Source organism: Python bivittatus, unplaced genomic scaffold (genome assembly GCF_059951505.1).
Source record: "Python bivittatus isolate LINGU-HERP-01145 unplaced genomic scaffold, Pbiv_v1 ctg000480_np1212, whole genome shotgun sequence".
NCBI classification, from domain to species: domain Eukaryota; kingdom Metazoa; phylum Chordata; class Lepidosauria; order Squamata; family Pythonidae; genus Python; species Python bivittatus.
In genome coordinates, this window is record NW_028277075.1 from 73,738,235 (window position 1) to 73,762,440 (window position 24,206).

General features: G+C 42.6%; 1 protein-coding gene across 1 annotated transcript; it reads right to left on the reverse strand.

Annotated features, from left to right (window-relative positions):
• Positions 1 to 8,320: 8,320 nt before the first annotated feature.
• On the reverse strand, positions 8,321 to 23,975 carry LOC103048587 (aldehyde dehydrogenase family 3 member B1-like). The gene is made up of 9 exons (XM_088145168.1): positions 23,811 to 23,975; positions 23,098 to 23,208; positions 21,322 to 21,442; positions 21,119 to 21,204; positions 18,112 to 18,193; positions 12,708 to 13,094; positions 12,053 to 12,219; positions 9,355 to 9,454; positions 8,321 to 8,514 (listed from the first exon to the last, which is right to left on the reverse strand). Exons 1-9 carry the CDS (start codon positions 23,904 to 23,906, stop codon positions 8,321 to 8,323), a joined length of 1,344 nt encoding a protein of 447 aa, XP_088001294.1. The 5' UTR covers positions 23,907 to 23,975.
• Between the last annotated feature and the right edge of the window lie 231 nt (positions 23,976 to 24,206).

Below are 24,206 nucleotides of genomic sequence, written 5' to 3' on the forward strand. Positions count from 1 at the left end.
TATGCATATCCATCCCCATTTCTCCCACCATGTCCATTCCACTCATCTCATCTCATCTCATCTCCTATCTTATTGATCTATATAGATGCCCATCTCACAAATTGCAACATTGTGTACTGAATATAGGATTTAAAAACTCACACACAACAGAAAAACACAAATAATACCAATAATAATACAACAGTAACACATTGAGGCCCAAGGATAATCTAATCCACCTCATATAACAATTACATGAAATTAAAACATCACAACAACAGGATTACCCAAACTCCAAACCGCATACACAGTGAGCATCCAGGTCTTCAAGGATTTATAAACTGCCAACAGGGTTGGGGGCCAAGCAAAGCTTGGGGGCATGGTATCCCAAAGGGCGGCTGCTGTGACGTGGAAGGCACGTTTCCTGAGTACTATGACACTGTTTAATAAAGAGGACCCAGAGCATGCCCCTTCTGTTCAGTCCAGCGGATGGGCAGAAACAGTTGGAGAAATATGAGGAGTCAGCCTCACGCTACAAAGGGGGTTATAAATGGCATCCGACATCTTGAATAGACATCTTGATGATGATGTTCACAAGTTGGAAGGTGTTTCCCTAGTTACGGGGGAAAGATGTTGAACTGTCAGAAGTAGATCTGAAGGTGAAGATATGGTTAGGTCAAAGCAAAATGGAAGTCTATCACTGATGCTGCCAGAACTCAAAGCAGAGATCTTCATTTTACAAACAGTTACATAACATACAGTTTGGACATGCTACATGGGAAGCATGAGACAAGGAAAAAATGGAATTGTCAAAGAGGAAGTGAAGGGCACTAAATGGGATGATTTATAAATAAGTTTATAAAATTGAATTGTCAAAGAGGAAATGAAGGGCACTAAATGGGATGATTTATAAATAAGTACATTTAGATGGACTGGAGCAGACACTTTAAACGAAACGATCATGTGGTTCAGAGGATGACATCAAATAAAGGAATGGAGTGGGTAGCAATGAAACTCATAAAGGACAGTGAAAAATATGTGTTTGGCTATACATATCCCACTAAACAATACACTGCCTGTTAGAATTAGTGGACATTCAGTGAACATCAGCATAACAAAAAGATATGCACTTACTACAACCGTAGTAAATGCAGTGGTGAAAAACACTGAAAGATTTTATAGCAACTTGCAAGTACTCAGTGCATTTCGAAAGGATGCAGTACCACCAATGCCAAAGCTGGAGAAATGGAGAAATCTGAAATTACAAGAAGAGTTGGATTCAGAACTGAGATATAGTAAGCAATAGACCAGCCGTTAAGCAGGAAAGCACAGATTCAGATGAAACTAGTCAACCCGTGACCCGTTGGGTCATCCTTTCGGAGATATTTCCTTACCTAAACAGAGAAACAGAATGGCCACAGGCGGGCAAAAAACACAGTGGTAGCGGGAGCGACTTCCGACTTCCTGCTGGCTTCCCCGTTGACTTTGCTTGTGGGAAGCGGGCAGGGAACACTGGAAATCACACCTCCACCTCCACTGATGCACAGAACTTCCTGCTACTTTGCTCTCAGGGCGGGGGGAAACAAAGGGAGATGCGGAGCATGAGGAAAACTGCACCCCGACTCCCCATCCCAGCATGTCCCCAAGGGCCCCCTTCCTCCAAGCCTTAGTTCCAAAGCAGCTAATCACCACTCGCCTGCCGGGCCTTGCTGCCAGCCAACTGGACACAGAGGCCAGAGGGAGGAGGGAAAGAGGGTGAGGATACGGCCCTCCCATCTTCCCTTGCACCATGCAGCCTACGGGTTTCTGGGAAGTATAGTTGGAAGGTACAGTGGCGCTGAAGCTGCCACAATTTTGCCAAATTTCAATCCGGTGGGGGTAATGGGTCCCATGTTTTGGACTCGTTCTTTAAATTAGCCCATCTGAGGTATGTTGATTCAAAAATTGTTGCCCTATGATGTACCATTTTGCTCAATTGAAGGTTACAAACATCAAGAGTCTTAGTAGTACAGAGATACTTAATGAGTATCCTCATCTAAAATCCAAACTTGTTTAAATGTTTCACTCAATTGCACATTGTGCTCTAGACAATAACATAAGAGTGATTTGCCACTGCCTTCTCCTGGACTTGAAGTTCTGAAGGTCCTACTCCTAGGTCGCTTGGCTTTCCTCACACCTCCATCTGCCCCCACTCCCACAGAGACTTACTCTTATCTTCGTCCCTCCCCTCCTGTCCGGTCCAGCAACCATCACCCTCCCAGGAGTCGCCACTTTCACTAACACCACCCACTGAAGTGACTGAGGCCTCCCACTACAACTAGCTGATAAATTTCATGAGAACAGCCCTATCCTGCAACCATGTGGAATACAAATATACAAACGCACACGCTTCAAAAAATAAAAACAAGGAAAAGCACATGGGATAGATGCAAAGCTTGTCAAAAACCAGCCAGATACAAAAGATTTTTAATTAAAATATACAAAATAGGGGTCAATCTTATAGCTGCTCTTTATGAAAAGAAATGGGTGAAAGGTTTTGCTTTTTAGATTTATTTTTGTTTACTTTTTACTTACAATATTTATGGTACTGTTTTTTTCATCAGAAAGTCCTTTCCAGCAGCATCCATGGAGAGATGTCAAAATCTGCAAAGTGACAGGTATGATACCAATAGAAGCGAATAGGTGTAGCTCAGGGTTGAACTGTAGAGTCCTTGGGGTTCTCTGAGCTTGGTTGTTTTCTTGCAAACATTTCATTAGCCGGCTAGGGGCTCACTTTGCACTGGGATGAAGGGAAAGAATAGTCTGTTTTCAGCTCTTTTTCCCTTCTTCGCATGCAAAGGCAGCCCCTTAGGGCCTAGCAGCTAGGCCAGGCATCCCTCAGTAGCAGCGGGAGCAAGAAAACGGCAGGGAATGTCAGCGGGGGTGACAGAGCACAGGGTGGCACAAGACCAAAAGGGCTAAGATGGGGGGGATAGGCGGGTGGGGGGAATTGAGGTGCCCCTGCAGTCATAAGTGTGGGTGGGCTGCCAAGCACCTGAAATTTGATCCCAAGACTGTGGGGGTGCTGTAACAGTCATAATTTCGGGCACAGGTCGTAAGTCCACTTTTCAGCGCCGTCATAATTTCAAACAGTCGCTGAACGAATGGTCATTAAGTGAGGACTACTTGTACCTACACCATCAAAAGGAGATACAAAAGAAAGTGCAAGTTGCTGAAACGTTGCATTAAATCCTCACATAAACCAAGTTTGAATTAGGAACTTGAAGAAGAATGGAGCCATAGGTAGGAAAAGCTGTGCTAAATAAGCAAACAGAGATTTCAGCAAAGGTTTCGGCAAAGGCAAAGACACATGAGCTGAGATAGCTAACATAAAATGCACAATGAAGAGACCAGTGGAATTTAAGAAGGACCTTAACCCTTTGTTATACTTTGCTTTATTGACTATAATAATTGCTTTTGGCTATGTGGATCATGCTAGAATGTGGACTACGTTAAAGCTGATGGGTGTGGCAGAGCATCTGATTATTCTTCTAATATAACTTTACATTGAACAAGAAGCTACTGCAAGAACTGGGTTTGGGCAAACAGAGTGGATCACTGAGCCAGTGATGTGTATTCTTTCCATACATCTTTAATTTATACGGCAAATATAGTATAATAACGTCAGCGTTGGAACAGATGACAGTTGGAATCAAAATTGGATGTGGAAACACAAACGTTGGCTGAAAGTAAAGGAAACTTAGAAAAACTCATTCCAAAGAAAAAGCAGAAAATTAAAAATCTTGGTTAATGTTAGTCAGCCATGTAAAGCAGCATTGTTAGGGAATTTTAGCTGACATTGCAAGCTTGAGGGTAGTAGATAGATTTTTTTCTCATGGATTCAAAAATATATAAAGATATATATTTTCTCCAACAGCAAATTGGAGAAATAAAGAGATGATTAAATCTAGGGAGGAAAGAAGTGACCAACCTAGAGAAGATCACAAAGGATAAGTTGTTTCTATGATAGTTGATTGCAGAATAATGAATGCCATTTCCAATGCTATCTATGGCCATAAAACTGGATATTGAAAAGAGCTAGAAAAAAGTGCTATGGATTTGGAGCCAGGTACCAAGGGTACCATGGACTGCAAGAGGAGCCAGTCAGTCCCGTGCCAGATAAGCAAGGGAGTAACTCAGCAACCAGAAACCCATATACCTTGGGCATATAACAGAATGGATTATGAACTAGAAGACACTACCAGGCTTGGCAAAGTTGAGAGAAGTGGGAAAAGAGGAAGACAATACAATGGATTGGCAGAATATCAAATGAATGTTATTCATTGACCAGTAGAGTATCAACCGGGAGACAGGTTTCTGTCCATGCAATCCTCTGGAGTTGTGTTAGCCTGTCGAGGTAAGCAAAGTCAAGAAACAGGAACAACTGGGATTTCAGAAATTCTCTTTCTTGCTGTTAGAGTATTATGGCAGAACCTTGAAAGTCTGTCAGAATTTCTATTTCTACTTCTACCTAGCAAAATCAAGGCAATATTATCTTGAGTTTCTTTCTCATGGTTTCCTCTTTCTCAGGACTCAAATCTCTTTTCTATAATTTCCCCCATAACATTCAATACGTTTCATCATAGGTTAGGCCCGACTCAAGAGGACCTAGCTAACGTGGCCCTCTTCACTGCGTATCTGATGTAGTTGCAGGCAATACTTCAATTCAGTTTTTGTACTCCTAATGATCAGAATAAGGAGACGAATGTCCAGGTCCTGGTTTTGGTATGAGATATATAACAGCTAGAATTTTCACTGGATAAGGCTGGCTTCAGATTTGAGGGAAGTGACTTGCCTTTGGGCTGTAAGAATTTGATCAGTTAGTTTCTCCACAATTATTCCACCATGTGCCATTATTCAACACTGGGAGAATTATTGTCTGTAATTTCTCTTTCTTAATCAACATTAGCTGCAGAGGGTAAACTCAAAATAAGCACTCTGTGGAAACCGGTGTATGTGAGAGGCAGGTGTGTTCTGGATTGAGGAAATTCAGAGGAATTCAAGGTCATTTTGAATGCAGCTATGTAAGATTAAACTACAGATCTGCAGCTTGGCCTGAAGTGATGACCAGACTCCATTGTACTGGAATATTGCCAGCTGCATGGGCACTCTGACAAAAGGTCTGCCAAGGAATGACAAATCACATAGCACCGATTTTCAAGAAAGCAAAAGGATGCTCCAAACATTATGCTGTTCTCTGCTATGCTCAGCCTACTTCTCTCACTCCCTCTCTCTTTTGGACCAGGTGAGCACAATTTCCAACAAAGTACTCAGCTGCAATTACCCATTGTTTTAGTTGCTCAGAATTCCCCAAGATCGGTGCAGAGTCCAGAGGCACTGGCTTTATTTGGCTCATAAACCAGGAAATAAACCAAATAAATAAAACTCCTGCTTCATCAGTTCCAGGTCCATTTAGTCCAGCATGCCAAATACTAGCTAGCCAGACGCAGCATCTCCCTCACTTCATGTTCATGCTTTGCCATGAAAATACAATCCATCCTCATTTCTATAATTTCCCCTATCACATTCAATACTCTGAATCAGTCTGATGTTCCATCATAGGTTAGGCCTGACTCAAGAGTACCTAACTAACATGGCCCTCTTCACTATGTGTCTGATACATTTGCAGGCAATAGTGTAACTAAGTTTTTCACTGTGAATGCTTTGACATGAAAATACAATCCATCCTCATTTCATTTGTAGGAAGAGCTGTCCATGACAGAGCATCTGCTTGTCCTTCCGAAGATCCCAAGGTCAACCCCTGGCATCTTCCAGAAAGGTTGGAAAGACCTTAGTCTGAAATTTGGGATACTCATTGCCTGCCAGTCCAAGCAACTCTATGTTTGGTGAACCAGTGATTTGACATGACATGCACCAATTTCCTATGTTGGAAGGGATCATTCAAATTTAGAAATGGATTTGGGGAAAATGGCTAAAAATATTTCTCAGTTGAACTTCATAGTCCATTTTCTTCTCCATCATTCCATGGTGTGGACAGGACATATTCGGTGGGGGGAGCAGAGCATCCCATATCCTAGGGAAATTCAACTCCACATCTTCATACAGTTTGTAAGACAACAGCCTTTTCCTTGGAAACACTCAAGACTGTCTAGAGGTCGTACGAGCCCAAATAAAGCACTGACTTCCATTTGCATCATTGGCAGCTCTCCAGTGATAGAAACACTGGCTTCCTTCTTTTTTCTTTTGCTAACATTGGAAAAGCAGGATCACATCCTGCTCTTGTAGGTGAAGAATCAACCTTTTCTGATCTATTAAATGGAGCTAGCCAAGAGTGCCTTACCCTCATGCGTCTTGAGGGCCACAGTTAGCGCTCAGGGTTCTTGGAAGAAATTTCATCAATACTAAAACTTCATATTACTGTTTCTGACACCTCCACCCATCATTTGTTAATAGGTTTTAGCTGTTGTCTCTCCCATATAGCTATATGCACAAGAATTCTGCAGAATAGTGAGGTACCATGTATGATGTCTGTGGTATGGAATGACTCCAGGAATTTAATATGGTAGTCATAAGCAACATCCTGCCTTCAGTCACACTCCTTCAGGAATATCCACTTCTCTGCATCCATGAACTTTTCTGCTACAATACAATGCTCTCCCCCGCCTCTCCTCTCAGCGGAAGAATTTCTTGCCGTCACCAGAGGCCAAGCAGGACAAAAAGTCAAGAACTCACTCACAAAAACAGCAATAGAAACGACTGTCTGCTCAGAGCCGCCAATCAATGGCAAGAATAACTGGGACCAATCACCTTTTGGCTGAAATGTCATTTATTGAAGATGACCTGCAAGAGGCAGTTCATCCTTCATATTTTGCCCCCATCCCAAGGTTTAAATTCGTTTCTGCTGCTTCTTTAAGTTCTGGAAAATAACAGCTTTCTAAAGGTACAGTATCTCCATCCAGAATGCATTTGCTTTTTTTTCTTCCAAAAGAAGACGTATGTTATGACGTCTTCATTCATATTACTAATGCATCTCAAAGGAGAGGATGCATCATTGTTCATCATTGTTAATTAATCATTCTGTAATTCTTGTCTCAGAACCTTCTGAAGCTCACAGAAAACTCTTTGTATCCATTCAAGAAACACAAGGCTGACTGTGACTTACTTGCTACTATTTTACTCCAGGGCGTAATCCCTAAAGTGGCTACTCCCTCTAGAATGCCAAGATGCTCCTTATTTATATTGTAGCAAATTGCTTATACATTCACTTGAGCATTTTTTTCTTTACTTCGTTCTGTTGTCTTTATTCCCCAGTTTCTAAATTTCAGTCAAAAGCTCCTGGTTTAGGAACTAATTGTTGGCTCATTTTATTATGTAATACATTATGTCAACTGATGGCACTATTAAATAATTAGTCAACTATTTGTAAGGTTTGATGCAAGATCTTTATTACAGAAGCAAGACATTTACCTGAAAAATGCAAGAGTGCAGGAAATCTCAGTATATTGTGAATCGTTAGCAGAATTATGTGGAAATAAGCCTCTGAACTTGATAGAATGTACTTCTATATTATTATGCTTTGGGTTGGGTAGCGTAGCTATCACTGGTGGAATAAAGAATCTGAACTCTAACTGTGGGCAAAGATATTGAAAGCAATATGATCAAAGGGGGCATGTCTGAGCTTTAGAGCATCCCAGTATCGAAAATGCATTCTCATTAGAGGATCTTTATGCATAACAACCTGCATTCGTTTAGCTGTGAATTTCTTTGTGAATTTATTCTGGGAATAAAATTGTTTAATGGATCCAGCTTTTGAATATTCACTCAGATATAGTTTTATCACTTTGCAGACACCATCCGGGCTGCTATCTTTATTCTACAAATATATTAATCAGGATGACTGCTCCACTGTAAACTGGAGCTGTACTTGTCCATTTTTAAGAAACTATCCGATGTTTGTAGCTTTTAAAGCAGAATTGGCTTTATGTGTCCCAATGAAGATGAAAGTTTACCCACAAACTTTAATTAATTGTTTAATTAGTCATTACTGGGATTAAGGATATGTTCTATACCCAACAACTGTGCAAGGAGACTGGGAGGGTATCACCTAGGTTTTCTAACCACTACTAAATGTTGAATTTATATAAGCTGATAGAGGATAAAGAAACAATATAAGGAGCAAAGATGGTGAAAACAAAGTTCATCAGAAGAGAGAGTGTTTTCAAGGGTCTCTGCAGATGATGAGGCAAAATTCCAGGACCAGCTGATGAAGGGAAAAGCCTCTCAACTACAGCAAAAGTCTTGGCCGGATTCCTTAAGAACGCAGGTGATGTGATTCCAGGCCTCACAGCAAAGTGCACATGCCTCTGCGCTTGATCTCCGAAGCAGAGATCGCTAGCTGCAACTTATGATCGTTGTATGGGGGGTAGCGCACTTTGTTGATTGTCTCCAGGCCCATGCAGCGCAAAAGACAGCCACGAAAGTGAGAAAATGTGTCGAAAGTAAACTTGCCATGGTACTTGCCAAATCCACTGAATCCTGCAATATAAAAAAAAAGAAGAAGTTCAGATCACATCTGCTGACTGCCATCTTTCACCTGACAACACAACCTGCGCAGCCCTTGCTATTTATTCTTTTTCCTCAGGCTGGACGATAGCTGCCCTTAAAAGCACTCCCCTCATACTGCTCTCTATAAAAGGTTTTATATTCAGTGGACTCTGCAGAACTACTCTTAAAGAAGGGACTAAAGAGGAGAATCTAATAAGGACAAACAAACCTTGGTTCGATAATAATTTGCTGGCCTGCTGTGTTTCATGACTGTTGAACTACAACTGCCTTAATCCCCAGTAAAATGAGACTATTGCTTTTCTGGTTATCACGATATATAAAAATTGAACAGAAATTAAATCTGCATATCTCTTTGGTTTAACCATGTTTTTTAGTCAAAATGCAATAATCGTGATTTACACAGCATGTTAAGCTGGGTTTAGTGCAGTGCGTGACCAGGCCTATTGAACCAGAGCTGTTCGTCCTGTGGAACATATTTTGGTCTTGTTAGCACTACTTGCAAAGTTAAAAATAGTGAGCATCCTCCACTTACTCCTGCTTCCCAGCGTAATGTACACCAGGAGATTTCCTGCCCTCTCATTTATTTATAAATGACCATCTAGTTTATATACAGTGCGGTATTTATTATTTGATTGCATTTGGTTTAATCTGTAAATATGCTGGAAGTAATTAAAAATAATGGACTCTTAATGTCTTTGTCTTTAGTCTGATTGAAAATCATCAAGAGGGAGAACGTTTCAGGTCGGAAGCGAAGGGTAAGGATGGAGGTAAGAAACGGAGATAGCCTAGGAGATAAAAGGCTAATCATACCAATGCCACCAAATGGTAGGGTAACCAATGTTACATATGTGATGGTATCATTGCCACAAAAGCCGCCACTGCTAACACAATCAAGTACACGGTTCACAATCTATAAAGAGAAAAGCAGTAGAAGAGTATTAGGAGTCCTGTCCTTAATCTTACAAACATGAATTTTATCAGGTCCCAGTTCTATAATAATAAGGGACATAATACAGGTAATCCTCAGCTTATGACTATTTGTTTAATGACCAGTTGAAATTATGACAGCACTGAAAAAAGTTACTTACCACTGGTCCTTGCACTTACAACCGTTGCAGCATCTGCGTGGTCACGTCATCAAAATTCAGGCCCTTCGCAACCAGCATGTATTTACGACAGTTGCAGCATCCCAGGGCCACATGATCACCATTTGCAGCTTCCACCAAGCAAAGTCAATGGGGAAAGCCGGATTTGCTTAACAACCACGTGATTTGCTTAATGACCACAGCAAAAAAGATTGTAAATTCAGGCACAACTCACTTAATGACCACATTGTTTAGAGATGGAGGTTCTGGTCCCAATTGTGATCATAGGTTGAGGACTACCTGTACAAACAAAGGTCTTTAGCCTTTTTGCCACTATCAACATTTGGAATTTTGAAAATGTGTCACTGGCATGCCCACAGAATGGCTGATATTGTAAGCGTGGCCAATTAGCGATTTCCTAAAAGGCTACTGGAAAGAAAAATAAAAAATAATTTCTCTATGAATTATAGTATACCAGCCAAGAGTTTGAAAATGCAAATGAACTCTTTTGGACCCCCTGTTTTCTATCCCCATGCTCACTACATAAAGAGCCAAGAGCAATGAGTGGGAATAAAGAGGACAAGTTTAGGTAAAATAATCAATATCTCTCCCAAGCAAGGGCTTTACAGCAAACACTCAGAAGTTTCCCTCAACTCCTCTCTTCCCAGGTAAAGAGAAAGGTTGTTCTTTTAAAAAACAATGGCAGAACTCTGGAGCACAGAACAAGAAATTTCAGTGCCTGAATTGGGGGGGAAATGGAGGGGGCCATCTCCCCAATAACTCTGATAAAGAGCTGAAATGACCTCCAAGAAGTTGTTTCAATGTCTTTTTTCTCTCTGTGTCAGAAATCTTTGTTGTTGTTTAGTCGTTAAGTCGTGTCCGACTCTTCGTGACCCCATGAACCATATTGTGCCAGGCCTTCCTGTCCTTCACTGCCTCCCTGAGTTTGCTCAGTTTCATGCTCATTGCTTCAGTGATGCTATCTAACCATCTCATCCTCTGCCGTCCTCTTCTCCTTTTGCCTTCAATCTTTCCCAGCATCAGGGTCTTCTCCAAAGAGATCTCTCTTCGCATTAGGTGGCCAAAGTATCTGAGCTTGAGCTTCATTATCGATCCTTCCAATGAGCAATCAGGGTTGATCAGAAATCTTGTTCTCTCTTATTCCAATTTCTCTGTAAAGTTAGGACATTCGGTGTAATTTGAGACAAGCTGAAGATTTATTCTTCTCTCTACTAATTTCTTGGGAGCTGATGTGTAACCTGAAAGCTGTCTCTCCCCCAAGATTACTAATTATAGCAGACAACCACAATCTTCTGGTCAGTCAAGTGCACGTTGTGCATTTTTGTAAGCTGGGCTCCATATAGCCTAGCTTTGTAAAAAAAATAACATTTCATTCTCACTTGCAAGTTTGATTTCTCTCCAAATGAAGAGGGATGGGCTGAAATAACTAGCCACATACTTTTATGCTACAAGGTCAGGGGGGCATAGTAGAGAAATTATTTCATTTTCTCCAGTTTTTATTAACCCAAACGACAGCACGGGTTCTGGGAGCCTCTCTTTCTCCCAGACCAGGGATCGAGTGAAGCTCCCTGGGAGACAATTGGGACAGAAGTAGTTGCCAAACAGCTGCACCAATGCTGCAAGGTAGGGCAGGGTGTGGAGACCCAGCAGGCTCCTGGGAGGACATTTCAGACGGGAGGAAGGACACCAGCTCAACAAGGCCAGCAATATTGCTGCCCTCACACAGTATCACCACCAGATGCTCTCCTGAAGATGTGGTGGGACATTGTTAGTGTTCAAGCTCTCATTTTCATCATTTGCTTAATTTTGCCCTCCTTGGCTACTGGACTTTCAGTGTAGATACTTCCTTGTCCTTAATTTTGCCGCAAACAGAGGCTCCTGCCCCAAGAACAAGGGGTTCAGAGTCTCACAACTGATTTTGGTGCACCAATGGGAGTACTGATCTCCTAGAAGACCCACATTTGTGCCCTAGAATGTCTGCCTGGGAGCTCTTCTGATGCAATAGAAGGGGAAAGACCACTGTCGTACCAGAACAGCTTAGAGCAATTGCTGCCTCCTGAGCAGTGGGCTGGGGATGAGAGGGAGGCTCTGCTTTGAAGACAGAACCTTAAAAATAGTACTGTTAATGTAGTTTCCTTTGCGCTGTGGAGGTGTGGATAAGCCAGTTATTTTTAACGCGGGCTTATTCCTAAATCAACAAGGATAGGATTCGGCTTTCCTTCTATCACTCAAGCTGTATTACCAGTGGGCCAAGAACTGCTGCCATGTTGGTTCATCACAGCTTACCACTAAGCACATTTTGAAAATAGTGCAAGTCTCCTTTCTTTTAGGCATCGTGGATAGGCTGATGGAAATAATCCAGATTCTCCCAGACACAGTATGCTATAACCTAAACAATATACCTTGCAATCACAGGAGAAGGCATAGGCAGCTAATGGACGTTCTCTGCAATTGATGAACTGGATGGCCTCCTCCAAATCCTTCACAGTGAAAATGGGCAGGATGGGCCCAAAAATTTCCTGCTGCATGATGGGCTCCCATGCCTTCACATCCACCAGCACTGTGGGAGCTGTAATGGGCAAAAGATCACATCAAGACCTGCTCTGCTTATCTATCATAACTTGATTCTCCAATTTAACCAGAGCTTTAGTTTTCCCCAGGACTACACTTCCAATATGCAAACCCAGGAAAACATGTCTGTCTTCTTGCTCTCTCTTAAACGGACTTTCCCAATCTCACTCTCACCAGATTGTGGCACTGCAACTTTCAAAATCCCACACAACATCTGTGTGGCCAATGAGAATTTAAGACCAACACATTTGGTGAGCACCAACTTGAAGCCTCATTTCATCCCTATACCTACTCACCATGCACTTCTTAATAAGCTTGATTGATTGACTGATTCATTATGTGCTATCAAGTTGTTTTTGACTCCTAGAGACTAAATAGACTTTCTCCATAAGCTTACTAGATAGTAATCATAAAATGTCTTCCCGTTTTTCTCAAACTCCAAACTTTTCCCCTTACTCTTCCCTCTGTCCCAAGCTGTATACTCACCAATATAATGGTCACTCTCATCAGTCTCCCCACCTATGGCCACCCGGCCACATTTCAGCAAATCCTGGACGCGCTGGAAATGCTTGTCATTGGTCACGCGGCCAAAATCAGGTGACCCCTTGGGATCAGGGCCATAGAATTCACGGATAGCTTGGCGCAGGCAAGGTATTAACTTCTCCTGTGTTTCAGCTGTACAGATGACATAATCTGGTGCAACGCATGTCTGTCCAGCATTGAGGAACTTTCCCCATACAATTCGATTGGCCGCATTCTGGAAATTGCAGCAGTGATCCACGTAACAGGGATTTTTACCCCCCAGCTCCAGAGTCAAAGGTGTCAGATGTTTCGCTGCAGCAGTCATGATGATCTTTCCTACATGGTTATTCCCTGTAGAGGTATGGCAACATTTGGGTCAAGAGAGATATACAGACACCCACACCTCCCATCCAGCATCAGGGGCCACAATTGTGTGTTCAGAAGACACCTGTGTTGTTTTTTGTCTAACATTCCTCCATACAGGTCACAATTCCACATAGGTTGGCTGGTGTGGGTCTTCCGGTATGTGTGGCTGTGTTCTTGAAGTTTTGTTTCCTAATGTTTCGCCAGCACCTGTGACCGGCATCTTCAGAGTGCAGGAGCACAGACAGGAGCAGTTCTCTCTGTGCCCAGGGTGATGTGGCCCTTTTGTGGGTATGTATAGAGATCTGGGGGGGTGGAAGGGGGGACTTGGGGGGGTGGGGGGTGGGGGGGCTTGGGTTACTGAGTGGCTGCTTGTTTTGGTGTCAGAACCTGTGTGAATCTTCCTGGGGATTAGGCAGGGTTTTTTCTTCTATTGAATTGCTAACAAGGGGCTGCTGGGGGTGATTAGCAAGTTCATTGTGTGAACTGTTCACATGTCCTGGTGGTTGAGCTGAGTTCGTTGACCTTTTGCAGGCTGTATTTTTCAGGATTGGTAGCCAGGTTTTGTTGATTTTTAGACTCTCCTCTTTTTTATTGAAACTGTGCTGGTGTTTGTGAATCTCAATGGCTTCCAGGTATAGCCTGGTATAGTGGCTGTTGGTGTTGTCCAGTATCCCTGTGTTTTCAAAAAGGATTTTGTGTCCAGTGTGCTTGAGAGCATGTTCAGCTACTGCAGATTTTTCTGGCTGCTATAGTCTGCAGTGTCTTTCGTATTCTTTTATCCTGGTATGGATGCTGCGTTTTGTGGTCCCGATGTATACTTGCCCGCAACTGCATGGTATGCGGTATACTCCTGCGGCGGTGAGGGGATCCCTTTTGTCTTTTGCTGATTTTAGCACTTCTTGTACTTTTCTGGTGGGTCTGAAGATTGTTTGGAAATTGTGTTTTTCCATCAGTTTTCCCATGCGGTCTGTGACCCCTTTGATGTAGGGCAGAAATACTTTGTTGGTGGGTGGCTGTTTTTCTTCTTCAGTCGCATGTTGCTTTCTTGGTTTGATGGCTCTTTTTATTTCATTCTTGGAGTAGCCATTCGCTTGTAGGACCCAATTTAGGTGGTTAAGTTCGTATGCCGGCCGTGAAAGCCTTCAACAATACATTGAACGCCTCTACGGGGAGGAAACGTTCCGACAGACACGGAGACTAGGAACACTCCGGAACAAAAAAGCACACCTACTATGCTCATTAACCTTCCTACTACGATGCAGAGACACTGGGACCATCCCAGCTTTTCTCAGAACAAAAAGGACTCTCAAATCTCCACAAGCTAACCACATTTACAACCGACTTGAACAAGCCCTCCTGCATGAGAGAATACACACAACCCGCAGAAAACTTGCCATCACAGACAAAGAACTATTTGACACACACATCAGCATCAGTCAGAAAATGAGAAGCCAGGACTGGGACAAGATTGACAACCTAACCTACAGGAAAATGGAAAAGGATATCATTGACCACACAACCAGGCAAAAGCAAAAGTTTAACAAATGCCAAAATAGTCAACCAAAACCGGCGCTGGATCCCTCCCGCATTGTCATCAACTTGATGGTACGCCAACTCGCACCAGAAGAAACCGCCATCCTAGCCAAGGGAGGAAACTTCACAATCACCTCCCCCCCAGAATTCCTGTGGAAGATATCATCACCAATGTGGAATCAGCCGTCCGCCACCGTCCTGAAGAGGAAGCAGAGGAAATAAGGGGTGAAATAGCAAGGATCCTACGGAGAGCAAAGCCCCCCACCAGTAACATAACGAAGAAAGAGAGAAATGCCATAGAAACCCTCAATTCGGACCCCGACATCATCATCCTGCCGGCTGACAAGGGCAACGCCGCGGTAATTATGAAAACAGAGGAATACAAGGACAAAGTTAGAGAACTACTAGACCCCACCACATACAGAAAACTAAAACGGGATCCGACCAGCAAAATCATGAAACAAACCAACACCCTGACGAGGAGCTCCTCCCTTCACCCCAACGTACTTCAACACATATGCAAGACAGAAGCCCTTACACCCAGACTATACGGACTCCCCAAAATCCACAAAGACTCGATCCCACTCAGACCCATCGTAAGTGCCATTGGCTCCCCGACATATGAATTATCCAAACATCTGGCCACGCTTCTACAGACCCACGTTGGACAGACTCCAGCCCACATCAGAGACTCAGGACATTTCATCGACAAAATCAGCACCCTGAAACTCAACCCCACGGACAAACTGGTCAGCTTTGACATGGTCTCCCTGTTCACCAAGGTACCAGTGAAGGACACCCTGGCACTCATCAAACAGATCTTCCCAGAAGACATAACAGCCTTATTTCAGCACTGCCTAACAACCAGTTACTTCCTATGGGATAATGAGTACTACGAACAGATGGACGGTGTCGCCATGGGAAGCCCCCTGAGCCCAGTCGTAGCAAATTTCTACATGGAACATTTTGAAAAACGGGCTTTAGAAACCGCACCCATTACCCCAACAGTCCGGTTCCGATTTGTGGATGACACCTTTGCAATTTGGAGTCAGGATGAAGAAGACCTAGAGAAGTTCCGGAACTACCTAAACAGCATCCACCCCAATATACAATTCACCATGGAAAAAGAAGTGGACGGCCAACTTCCATTTCTAAACACGTTGGTCATACGCAAACCAGACCTCAAATTAGGACACAAAGTCTACAGAAAACCCACCCACACAGACCGGTACCTACACAAAAACTCCAACCACCACCCACGTCAGAAAAAAGGCATTATCAAAACCCTCATGGATCGTGCCAATCGGATCTGCGAAACCCAATTCCTAAACTCTGAACTTAACCACCTAAATTGGGTCCTACAAGTGAATGGCTACTCCAAAAATGAAATAAAAAGAGCCATCAAACCAAGAAAGCAACATGCGACTGAAGAAGAAAATCAGCCACCCACCAACAAAGTATTTCTGCCCTACATCAAAGGGGTCACAGACCGCATGGGAAAACTGATGGAAAAACACAATTTCCAAACAATCTTCAGACCCACCAGAAAAGTACAAGAAGTGCTAAAATCAGCAAAAGACAAAAGGGATCCCCTCACCGCCGCAGGAGTATACCGCATACCATGCAGTTGCGGGCAAGTATACATCGGGATCACAAAACGCAGCATCCATACCAGGATAAAAGAACACGAAAGGCACTGCAGACTACAGCAGCCAGAAAAATCTGCAGTAGCTGAACATGCTCTCAAGCACACTGGACACAAAATCCTTTTTGAAAACACAGAGATACTGGACAACACCAACAGCCACTATACCAGGCTATACCGGGAAGCCATTGAGATTCACAAACACCAGCACAGTTTCAATAAAAAAGAGGAGAGTCTAAAAATCAACAAAACCTGGCTACCAATCCTGAAAAATACAGCCTGCAAAAGGTCAACGAACTCAGCTCAACCACCAGGACATGTGAACAGTTCACACAATGAACTTGCTAATCACCCCCAGCAGCCCCTTGTTAGCAATTCAATAGAAGAAAAAACCCTGCCTAATCCCCAGGAAGATTCACACAGGTTCTGACACCAAAACAAGCAGCCACTCAGTAACTCAACCCCCCACACACACACCCAATCCCCCCTTTCCCCCCCCCCCAGATCTCTATAAATACCCACAAAAGGGTCACATCACCCTGGGCACAGAGAGAACTGCTCCTGTCTGTGCTCCTGCACTCTGAAGATGCTGGTCACAGGTGCTGGCGAAACGTTAGGAAACAAAACTTCCAGAACACGGCCACACACCCTGGAAGACCCACACCAGCCATCGTATGCCGGCCGTGAAAGCCTTCGACAATACATCCACACAGGTTGTTTAAAAAATATCCACAAAATGTTAATAAGAGTTGGTAACGCAACACTGCCTAGGCAGTTTGTATATATTGTAAAAAATATTTTCAGATTTAGAAAGAATTTGGAAGATACTTATATTTTAAAAAAGATCAGAGCATGACAGCCTGTGATATCTGCTTTGACTAAAGATCAATGTTGTGGGATAGGTGGAAAAACAGTGATTTACAAATATTTAATGTATTGATGGCTACAAAAATTTGAAATACGTAAACTTGAAAGCTACACAAATTCCTATGATTTCTTGGTAAAAAAAAAATCAATACTGCATTGTAAGATTCAAAAAGAACTAATTCAAAAAAAGTAACAAGGAATAATTATTTATGTAAATTTGTGAAAGTACAGGGATGTCCAGATGTACTATGTATCCAGCTATCCAAGTCATTTTTTTTTTTAGATTTTTTTAATCCCACCTTTTTATTCTTTTTTATACATAACTCAAGGTGGCGAACAAGCCTAGTACTCCTTCCTCCTCCGATTTTCCCCACCCAACGACCCTGTGAGGTGAGTTGGGCTGAGAGAGCGGGACTGGCCCAAAGTCACCCGGCCGCCATTCACGAAGGACTCACAGTCTCCGGGATTCTAGCCTGGAGCTTTAACCACTAGATCAAGCTGGCTCTCGACTCTTGGACTGCTGTTACTGTTGGGATGATTTTCCTAATTCATTCAGAATCTTTTTTCTTGCAGCCTTTCTCCTACTTACAGGGTGACAATTCATCTTTTCCTCCACTTGTGGGCAAGACCTGCAATCTGGCAGCTGCCACTAACTTGCCACGAACTCAGCTGCACTGCAGTAGACGTGAGAAAGCTACTGAACGAAGACACATGGCCAACTGCTGCTATTATTAACAATTTGCTCTTCTAGAAAGGCATTGCAGTATCCACAGAGAGAAATTCTACTGCAGATGGTGTCTGTGTCTGTGTGTTTATGTGCTAATGTGTGATCTTAGAAAACTTTCAGTTTCAATAGTTGGATATTGGCTTACCACACACATTGTTCTGCAGACATTAATGATCAATTTTTTAAAAAAACAATACTATTGAAAAGAATATTCAGGAACAGAAAATCACCTGTATAGAAGATATAATCAAACTTATTTTCCAGTAATTTTCCTGTTTCTTCAGGACCAGCTGTCACCACAGCAAAGGTTTCCTATATAATAGAAAAGGAAGTTCACATCCATTCAACCTGCCTGCACATCACACAGGTGCTGTTTTCTGTCTCTGAAACCTGCAGGGCAAAAAGCCTCTTGTGGGCAATTGGGAGCAGGGAACTGCTGCATTAAACTGAAAGGAAACTAAGATTTTCCTTCAGTATTTTAATTTTAAAATGAGATGGTCATTTTTGATTCAGTGAGCATACAGTAATAGGGGATTTTTTTTCTGTCCAACCTTCCCATGCGAGTGGAATTGTCTTACATTCATAGTGGTCTCCTAGCCTCATTCTCCCCAAAAGAGGTTTTCCTTAAAATAACAACAGTATATAGTCAGTCCCTTACGCTGTACTTGGATCTTAAGAGAAAAAAGAGCACATAACCTACGTCCAAAGTGAACTGACACTCATCACCCCACTGTAAGCTCTCATTTCCCTTTTGATGTGGCTCCACAAAGAGAACTGAGGCACATCAAGCTGGCTGCTTCGCTTTGGCAACCTTCTTCGTTTTCACTGAAATCGAGGGGCTGGAAAAGCAAAGTAGTGTGGAAAGCTATTACCTACAATGGAAGAATGGAAGGCAAAGTTGATGGAGGTAGCTGAGACGGTGAAATGGGCAGCTTTGATTAGGGAAGAGACATTAACTAATTTTAACAGTAATTGGAAGCCCCTTTTCGATTTTTGGTGGGAAACAGAAAAAAATGAAATTATGATGTAATAATTTGACGACCAGTAAAATCAATAGACTATAGAAAAAATGGAGGTTAAAGTTGTAATCTTAGAGTAAGACTTCAATGTCTGCTTATTTACAGTACTGTGCAAAAGTTTTAGGTACATGTGAAAAAATGCTGTAAAGTAAGAATGCTTTCAAAAATACATATTGTAATTGTTTAGGTTTCTCAATTTACAAAATGCAAAGTGAGCAAACAAGAGAAAATCAAATCAAATTCATATTTGGTGGGACCACCCTTTGCCTTCAAAACCACATCAGTTCTTCTAGCGACACTTGCACACAGTTTTTGAAGGAACTCAGCAGGTACGTTGTTCCAAATATCTTGGAGAACTAACCACAGATCTCCTGTGAATGTAGGCTGCCTCAAATCCTTCTGTCTCTTCGTGTAATCCCAGACAGACTCGATGATGTTGAGATCGGGGCTCTGTGGGGGCCAAACCATCACTTCCAGGACTCCGTGTTCTTATTTACGCTGAAGATAGTCCTTCATGACATTGGCTGTATGTTTGGGGTCATCGTCCTGCTGCAGAATAAATTTGGGCCCAATCACATGCCTCCCTGATGGTATGGCATGATGGATAAGTATCTGCATGTATTTCTCAGCATTGAGGACACCACTGATCCTGACCAAATCTCCAATTCCATTTGCAGAAATGCAGCTCCAAACTTGCAAGGAACCTCCACCATGCTTCAGTGTTGCCTGCAGACACTCATTATTGTACTGCTCTCCAGCCCTTCGGTGAACAAACTGCCCCCTGCTACAGCCAAATATTTCAAATTTTGACCCATCAGCCCAGAACACCTGTTGCCATTTTTCTGCACCCCAGCTCCTAAGTTTTCATTCATAGTTGAGTCGCTTAGCCTTGTTTCCATGTTGGAGGTATGGCTTTTTGGCTGCAATTCTTCCATGAAGACCACTTCTGGCCAGAATTCTCTGGACAGTAGATGGATGTACCTGGCTCCCTCTGGTTTCTGCCAGTTCTGTGCTGATGGCACTGCTGGACATCTTCTGATGTCAAAGGGAAGTAAGCATGATGTGTCTTTCATCTGCTGAATTAAGTTTCCTTGGCTGACCACTGTGTCTACAGGCCTCAGTGTTGCCCATTTCTTTGTGCTTCTTCAAAAGAGCTTGAACAGCACATCTTGAAACCCCAGTCTGCTTTGAAATTTTTGCCTGGGGGAGACCTTGCTGATGCAGTCTAACTACCTTGTGTCTTGTTGCTGTGCTCAGTCTTGCCATGATGTATGACCTGTGACAGGAAACTGTCTTCCACAACCTCACCTTCGTAGCAGAGTTTGGCTGTTCCTCACCCAGCTTTCAGCCTCCTACACAGCTGTTTCTCTTTCAGTTAATGACTGTGTTTCAACCTACATATCAAATTGATGATCATTAGCACCTGCTTGGTATAATTGGTTAATCACACACCTGGCTCTAATGCAACAAGATCCCTGATTTTGTGCAAGTATACAAAGTGTGCAAGTGTAAGAATTGATGCTGGTTTCAGGCCAAAGGATGGTCACACCAAATATTGATTTGATTTAGATTTTTCTTCTGTTCGCTCACTTTGCATTTTGTAAATTGAGAAACATAAAAAATTACAATACATATTTTTGAAAGGATACTTACTTTACAGCGTTTTTTCACACCTGCCTAAAACTTGTACACAGTACTGTATATCTGTAAAGAAGCTGTAAAAGAGGTCGGAAGTCATTCTTTTTTTGCATTTCTGTTCCTTTTTCTTTTTCTGCCCTTCCGCTTTCCTTCTTCCTCGTTCTTCTTCCTTTTCTTCTATTCTTTTTCTTGATGATTACTTTGTTATTTTTTATCTTTCTGTGTTTTAAACTTTAATAAAGTTATCATAAAAAATTAAAAGAAGGAAAAAGCGAAGTAGTGCACTTTGATCCTTCAGTTGTAACCCTCAGAGGGTTACCACCATCACAATGTGAAGGAATATAAATTTTTGGAGGGTTTCAAATGAACTGGGGCAGCCAGAACTAATCTGACTCAGCTTCAAAAAACAGAAAACAGTTTGAGATTACTTCAGATCCAGAAGTCTTCCTGAAGAGGCCCAAGGAATTGCCCACTCATAATTTCCAGGAAATCAAGGCAAATGACAGAGGAAAAGCAAATCAGAAAACCTCAGTTACATTTTGATTTTTTAGCAAGGCAAACTTGCAGCTGAGGAACTCACCGGATCAAGATAACAAGGAAGGGCTTCTGCCAGGAGCCGTTCAGTGCAGCTGCTCAGCTCTGAAGGTTTGAGAATCACACAGTTCCCTAGTAGGCAGGAGAGAATACTTTAACCCGGCTGCAACAGATGAACATCCACCACATGCCTGGATCTCTTGGGAGATCCAATCTCTACAATGAATTAGCAGATAACCTCTCACTCACCAGCTGCAATGGCCCCCACGAGGGGTATCAGAGTAACGTAGAGAGGGTAGTTAAAGTTTCCAATGATCACCACCACACCAAATGGCTCCTTGCGAATGAAGGCACAGTCCAGCTTCGTGAACTATAGAAAAACCAGAAACATTCACGAAAGCAACTGGGTGAAGCAGAAGGGGAAATTCATAGAAGATTTTGTAGGGGTGGAAATACCTGAGGAGCAACAAAGTATAACCCTCTTGATGTCTGCTTTCAGACCAATCTTTGCTGTAGCGCACATGAGTTAGCATTGTGTATCCTCTCTTTTCTTGATAAAGGCAGTGCAAGGCTTGAATAGGACTGAACTTTGAAAAGCTGATGCTGAGCGCTTCCATTTTCAGTCCTGTATTCTTGATTTGTTTAGTTAGTATGTTGTTTAATCTCAGCAAGATTCCTCCTTGCTATCTACATTGGGTATTTCTGACATAAAAAAGGATCCTCCGCACTAACTGATTATGAGTGTGTATTTCTGTTGCAGCTTGGAGAGTTGATACCTACACACAGAGAGAGTATATGCGCTTGCTCTCCAGGAAGCATGGTGGACTATCTCATTGGAGCGAGTGGGCCAAAATATTAGAAGTCCTAGGAATTGTGAAAGGTATATTGTTACACTTGGGGGAATGTGTTAAGGAATGGAATGGTTGCCTTAAGCCCTCATTAGCCTTACAGGTCTTTAAACCTCCAACCTCCCCCAAACCCATATTACAATTATGATTCAGCCACATGTGAGTTTAATACCTAAATTGTGGGGAAATGCCAAAATGTTTGGCCTTAGCACACAATCCACAAGGCTCTGAGGGCATCAGGGAGGAATATTATAGCCCTTATCTCAGATATGGGATTCTAAAAAATTTTCTCTTGAAGGTCAATCCCCCTAAGTCAGTTGTACGTAAGTCAGTTGTAGGTAGGACCAAAGAGACCATTCAGGTTAGTGCCAATCCAAGCATGAACGGGGTGGTTAATTCTCTTCTGCTTTCCTTGTTTTCTGCTTTCTGACACCCCTTTCCCTTGTTCTTTCCCTCACCTTGCAGTAGGTTTGAACAGACTATTCCTACTAGAGGTTTGAATCAATAGCCTGCAGGGAGCTTTGAAATCAGGCCATAGGCTCCACCTTGTTACACTTGCCTTAGATGATACATGCATGTAAAACATGAGGATGTTTTCACACCTAACACTTCAAACCTTTTAATCTCTCTGGCGCTGTGCACAGATGAGATTGCTGGCCACACAACTAGGAAGCAAACACTAGCAATAGTAACTAGGGATAATTGGGAACTATGAAGATTACAATTTGATTTATTTGGAGGGCAATGGGTTGGGAAAGGCTGTTCTAAACCAATGTGACTTTAATGAATCTAAATTGGAGTGCAGAAGTTATCCTACAAAAGCAGCTGGAACTTGTTCCTCCGATGGCACAGCATGTATGACCCTAGAGACCATCATTTGGAACCTGCTCCAGGACGTTTACATATCAGTAACCTGACAGCATCCTGGTATGTTAGATTACAGATCTCATCATTCCCAAACACCATGGGAAGGACATCAGGTAGGGGAGGGTGAAACATCAATACCCTAGTAGTGAGTCCTGCCTTCCAACACGAGCATCCACCTATTTTGAAAGGGCACAGATAGAAAGTCCATCTTCAGTCTGATGAGATAATTCACCCTTCAGACCTTCATCCCTCTCCAACCTAGAACCATTCTTTTCCGTTTCATCTCCTCCCACTCAGTTTGACTCCTTACCAGGCTCTTTTGCACACATTCATCCTTCATCCAGCAGCTTAAGTTGTTAAGAGCCTCAGCCAGTGCATTTCTGATTAAGAGAATCTCAGTGAACTCAGTTTCAAAGCAGGGCTGTGGAGAAGAGAAATAAAATGAGATGCATCAGTGATGTCCATATTGGCTTCAAGAGGTGAACTATGCAGCAGCTCTTCAGTGAGCAAACCTTGGGTCTCATTCATTGCATGGTAGTGCTTTATCAGGCAATCATCCCAACTGATTCTTGAAATGAAATCTTTGGGCTTTACACCAGGACATGGCACTAGGTTTAGTTCTCTATATAATTAACGCTTAATCAGGCAGAAGACTCACAAGCTCAGCTACAAGAGAAACCATATATAGCCAGCTGATTACTATGCAAAGAAATCAAAGGCTTTATCAGTTTTGACCTTTTCTTCCCACCTTTCTGAGATAATGGATACTTGGCTGTACTCTTGACCATTTTAGGATGCAGCTCAACTATGTTTCCATAATGATCTTCTATAGCCTGAGAACTGCTGCTTGCCACCTTGCTAACTTCAGAAAATATTGTTTCCTGTTCATAACTTTTTCATGGAAAATCCAGTGAAGGGAAAAATGGAATAGTTGTGCAGTGGCTATTAACTGGTAAGCAAGGCCTTGATCTGCAACTCCCTTGATCTGAGCTGTCAGATGCTCTGGCTGGATGGTCCACTCACCCTCCGTAGGTCTGTACACAGGGCATGCTGGATTTCGTCATGCCTTTCCTCCAGAAAGTGACACAGGCCCTCCAGCTGTTTCACCCGATACTCCATAGGCCGTGTCTTTCCTGTCCACCAGGCAGCACGTAAGGAATCCACTAGGCCAGCGTAGGGGTTTTCACTAGGAGAAAACAAATACTCATAGAATCAAAAGGGCTATGGAAGAGTCCCACTCCTTAGGTCGTTTGTGTTAAACCTGACCCTGCAAGGCAGGATGGCCTATAGGAACTGGATGGATAACTGGTTTGCCTTTCTTTCGCTTTCTAATTCAGTTTGGGAGTTTCTGCCATGGGTCAATACCGTTTTAGCTTCTCAACATTTCATAAAAAGACTTCTACTTCGGAGAGGGATCAA

Coding starts and splice junctions, on each gene's coding strand:
- LOC103048587 (XM_088145168.1), bottom strand. CDS start 23,906: ATGGAGTATCGGGTGAAACAGCTGGAGGGCCTGTGTCACTTTCTGGAG. Junction 21,443..23,097: donor AATGTGTGCAAAAGAGCCTG/GTAAGGAGTCAA, acceptor GTTTTTCTATAG/TTCACGAAGCTGGACTGTGC. Junction 9,455..12,052: donor CCTTCTCCTGTGATTGCAAG/GTATATTGTTTA, acceptor TTCTCTTTATAG/ATTGTGAACCGTGTACTTGA.